This window comes from Morone saxatilis, unplaced genomic scaffold (assembly GCF_004916995.1).
Source record: "Morone saxatilis isolate NCDOM2014 unplaced genomic scaffold, NCSU_SB_2.0 Contig24, whole genome shotgun sequence".
Taxonomy (NCBI): domain Eukaryota; kingdom Metazoa; phylum Chordata; class Actinopteri; family Moronidae; genus Morone; species Morone saxatilis.
The window spans coordinates 17,205,330-17,210,265 of NW_023339807.1; the positions used below are offsets into that span (position 1 = coordinate 17,205,330).

Genomic DNA, 4,936 nt, shown 5'->3' on the forward strand with positions numbered 1-4,936 from the left:
TGTATGTATAGGTATATACATATAAGTAAAAAATAAAAATGGAAATAGAAATAGAAATATAAAAAGAGCCTAAGAGATATAATAAGATAATAAGAGCCTATATACAAAGTAAATGTAAACATATTCCAAAGTACGTGCTGACAGAATTTAAATAGTAATGAGTTTTAAGATTGTGGTGTTGCAGAAGTTATAGATAATTACAAAAAATGACATGATAATCAAATGTATTGCACATTGACCCGGGTATTGCACCTTAATCGACTTAAAATAAATGAAGTTTCACCGAATGGAAAGTTTCCCTGCTACTTTAAAGAGAGACATAACATTGTATTTTGTAATTCATGGCAACCAGTCTTAGCTCATCTTTTTGGGTTTGTCACTCTGGGGTAAAACAATCTCCCAGTGAAATACCAGCTCACAAAATTAAATCACATTAAATTAGCACAGCCCCTGAAGTCCCCATGTTGCCTGAGTGGCAATTACTTTGTGGTAATTTTATTAATTACAAATGTGTTTGCCAATATGGAGCACAAGTAGTATAATTAAAAACTGGAATTGTAAGGGCCCAAAGCCTCCTGAATTTTTAATCCAATCTTGAGGGTTTTATATTGTGGAAGGACACAGCCAGAAAATCTAGTTTTAACGTTTTTAATATTTCAGCTGAAATTATGTTTATGCTGTGTGTGTTATATTCCTGTTTAATCATCACAAACACACAGCAAACCTGCATGTGTACACGTCTCTGCAGTACTGTGTGTGTATGTATAATATGTACTATCATAACTGAATAGTTCTATTACTGCATATACTGTATAAATATAAATACAATAAGTCTTTTTGATTTTGTGTGTTGAGGATACTGTCATATTTTGTTATGTTCAAATTTATATGGATAAAAGGGCTCTTTTATTGAATTACATCATATAAGTATTCTTGTTATTTTGCCCTCCTCCTCCTGTACCTACAGAACTGTGGTCATTGGAATTGGTTCAGTCCAGTTTCAACACAGCAAAAATATAAAGACACTGAGGAGGGCAAATATTTAGTGTTTGCTAAAGGAAATCCAAATTTCATGGAATAATCTGCAAAATCACCTAAAAATGAAAGCCCATTCACGACTGGCTCTACCTGCCCGTATCTAGTTTGTGGTCTGTTGTTCTGCTCTCCTAACGACTCAACATTTTACTGTCCTTTTGTTTGTTTTTGTACTTTAACAGTTAACAGAGTCGTAACCCTGTATTAATAAAGGTTAAAGAAACCAGCTCAAGACCACAGAGACACAAACCTATAGCATCCAAACACAGTGTACACTAGTATCGATACATCACATCCATTAACACTTAATCTGGATGTGCTTTAATTAATCAATTAAAAACACACTCTTGGGGCATCTGGCCCATAGTGAGATGTTAGGGCTAAAATCAGCTCACTCTTGTATCACTCTGTATTTAGACCTAATAAGAGACATAATGCCTTGTTACAACACACACAAGATGTGTTGACTAAAATGTTCAGCATGCATTGGGTTTATTTTACAGTCTAATAAACATTAGTTTCTGTATATATACACACACACGTTTGTAATTGGCAAATCTACAATTTCCCCCCGATACATGAATCTTTCACTGCTGCGTCTGTTTAAGTTCACTGCTGAGATAAAAATAGCAGTTAAATGTTTCTCTGGATGGCATTGTCTTAACAGGAGCTCACTTCTGTAACAGAATACTCTCTCCCTGCCGTCCTGAGAATACCACTGGGATTACTGTCCTCCGTATACGAGCACACAGCAGTCTGAAGAGCAGAGCAGGTTATGAAACTGTAAATAAAAAGGAAGGTTTTCTTTGGAAAGTCTTGAGATAAACCTCATCAGGACAAAACAAGACACAACTCACAAAACCAGTCTCTAAACTGTTTATTATAATGTTTCCTTGCAGCCTTCTCACCCTTCTACCCATCGGCCATGACACAATATGATTAACATGTAATGCACACTTCTCTCCTGGCATAAAGCAGCCACTGGGAGAGCGGATCATGCACGTCTACAGGGAGTTAAAAGCCACAGAACATCATAATTACACAAAAAGAGACATTGATATTAAAAAGACAAATAAATCTGATTGACAAGAGCTGTGACACTGTTTACAAAAAAAAGTTCGTAAACTTTTCAAGTAAAAAGGCGTGGACTGGCGGTCCACCTCAAGATGTAATTGTCAGTCTTTACAGCTTGAGCACTTGGTGTTGAAATTAGTATGCACACAGGCTGTTCTCAGTGGACTTAACTCTTTTCAGTGCAGTACAGTGTATGTGTCAACCTGTCCCTTTTCTTCTTGACAAAATATACCCAAAGAAATAAAGGCAAAAAAAGGAGGGAATGACGTCATTACACGAATACTTTGAATAAGAAGGGGAAGAGGACTAAGTGCTGAGGTGAGGGATGATGGAACTGGATCTGGTCTCGCTGCAGCCGCTGGGAGTTTTTTTATACCTTGGCGTTAATGATTTCGATAAACTCTGGCTTGAGGGAGGCTCCGCCCACGAGGAAACCGTCAACGTCCTTCTGGGAGGCGAGCTCTTTGCAGGTACCACCAGTCACAGAACCTGAGAAGAAGAACAGATTCATGAGAAGAAAATATAAAAAGATAATAAAAATAAGAATAGATAAACTTTATCTCGTCACACTGACTGACCTCCGTAGATGATCCTCACAGAGTTGGCTACAGCCTCAGACACGTTGGCCTTCAGCCACACCCTCAGTTTGTCATGAACTTCCTGAGCCTGAGATATCACACACACACACATATATTATGATGGGTCCTAAGGAGAGATTGTCTTAATCATTCTCATTGATTACTTATATTTACCTGCTGTGGGGAAGCGGTCTTGCCGGTGCCAATGGCCCACACAGGCTCGTAAGCAAGCACGACCTTGCTCCAGTCCTTTACATTGTCTGTGAACGAGACGTGTGATAAGGCTCAAATAAAAGTATTTCGCAAGTTTTCTGATTCCCGCCACAGTCTAGCTTCCACAAACAGTCCCTGAAATCAGTGTTACAACATTCAGACTTTCTCCTGTGCTATAAAACTCTACGACAGGATTGTCAGGAGTTGCGTACCTGCGATGACCTTGGTTTGAGCAAAGACGACCTTCTCGGTGATGCCGCCCTCCCGCTCGTCCAGCTTCTCACCGATGCAGGCGATGACACCAAGACCGCTCTCCAGAGCGTGGGCCGTCTTCTGGCCAATGAGCTAACACAACACACACACACGTATGAAATCACAAAGTGCACACAGGAGGAATTTCTTGGTGGTGGGTTTTTGTGTTTCCTACTCATTTAAAAGGGTGCAACTGTTATCATTTAACACTCAACTTCGGTACAGACCATAATAAAATGGTGATAAAATTACAAGATCATCCAGAATTACCTCATCACTCTCTCCGAAGACGTGGCGCCTCTCAGAGTGTCCGAGGATCACCCAGTTCACACCACAGTCCTTGATCATCGCAGGGCTGCAGACATAAAGATTCATACTGTTTTAATACTGTGATATTTGTGATATAACTTAATCACTGGGAGGATTTTGCAAGCGACTTTAGAGCTATTTTTTATTACCAAACCAGTTATTTTTCATGTCGTACCTGATCTCCCCAGTGAAGGCACCCTTGGGAACTTTGTAGCAGTTCTGAGCAGCCACGCCGAACTTGGCATCCAGCTTGGACCTGGCAAAGTCCAGGTAGATTGATGGAGCACCGCAGACCACCTCTATTAACACAGAAGAAGACAACGCTGAGTTTGTGTCTTTCATGTTTTAGGACTTAGAGATACTCATAAAGGCAAATATGAAGACATTTCTGAGCAGCTTTCTTAATATTCAGTCATCCCACGTGCTTGGGGTGGGTCCAGGCCTCCAGGCCTCGCTTTAAGACACTTCAACAGTCTGCCAAATGTGGGCTTTAACAGCGGTCTGCTGGTTAAAAGGACAGCCTGTATAACCGATGGACAACCTTCACAAACTGCTGCCAAGTACAAGACATTTACACTTTTTCCCCCCCACATCATTACAGCCCTGAGGGACTAAAGGGACAAATGAAATCTATAATCCAGATCTATACAAAAAGGGTCAAAAGCCACTAAATTCAAAACACATGACTGGAAACTGCCATCACTCTCAGACTGACTGACATCAATGTGTATTCAGATGCTGTTAAAAGCTTCTTCACATCAGTAATACTTGTTGCAGCAGCACTAAAATCAAACACACAAACACCAGACGTCTTCTTCCAGCCAAATAGATCAATATACTTGTTGTGTTCTACGGCTACGATACAAGTGACAGATTATATTATTAAACTTGTGTAAATTGTGTAACATTTTAAAAACTGATATGTATTACAAAACACAAAGTGTTTGCCCTGATGTGCAAACAAGGTTTTCTACAGCAGTACAGTCTGCGGGGGTCAAACAGGGTGCAACTACAGTCAAGACACTGACATTCAAAATGTAACTATATCTTGGGGTTACCGAGTCTATATTAAAGGCCTCCTGTTATTATTGGTTTGGTAAAAGGTCATTTCTCCCCGGCCACAGTCAAGCCTCTCTGCATTAAAGGTCTGAGTTCAGCCTCCTAAAGGTCGCCTACATGGCCGCATTCTGCAGAGGTCAGAGTGAAAGTCATGAGACTGAGTTCAGAAAGGGTCAAATAAAAGAAGTTTAAATATATAGCATGTGAAGAAAATCAGTCCGGGAGAAGGAAGCGGCTGAACTTTGACTTTAAAAAGCTGCACAGAGAGGGCCGGTGGGAAAACTCAGCTTGAGTTTCACTGTAAGGGGGCGGATTCAATAATGGAGCAAAGTCCAAGGATAGTATGAACTACTGGAGAGAGTGACAGTCTGCTCCTGAGCAGATCAGGCACTGAGTCTGGCACACACACACACACA

The 4,936-nt window shown here is 40.4% G+C and overlaps 1 protein-coding gene across 1 annotated transcript; it reads right to left on the minus strand.

Moving 5' to 3' along the window:
- Positions 1-1,896: 1,896 nt before the first annotated feature.
- Positions 1,897-3,760, minus strand: tpi1b (triosephosphate isomerase 1b; the record flags this gene model as incomplete). Its single annotated transcript, XM_035672699.1, is given in 6 exon segments — positions 1,897-2,598; positions 2,688-2,775; positions 2,862-2,947; positions 3,113-3,245; positions 3,423-3,507; positions 3,637-3,760. Coding segments are annotated over 6 exon segments (635 nt in total), but the record flags the coding sequence as incomplete, so codon positions are not given.
- Between the last annotated feature and the right edge of the window lie 1,176 nt (positions 3,761-4,936).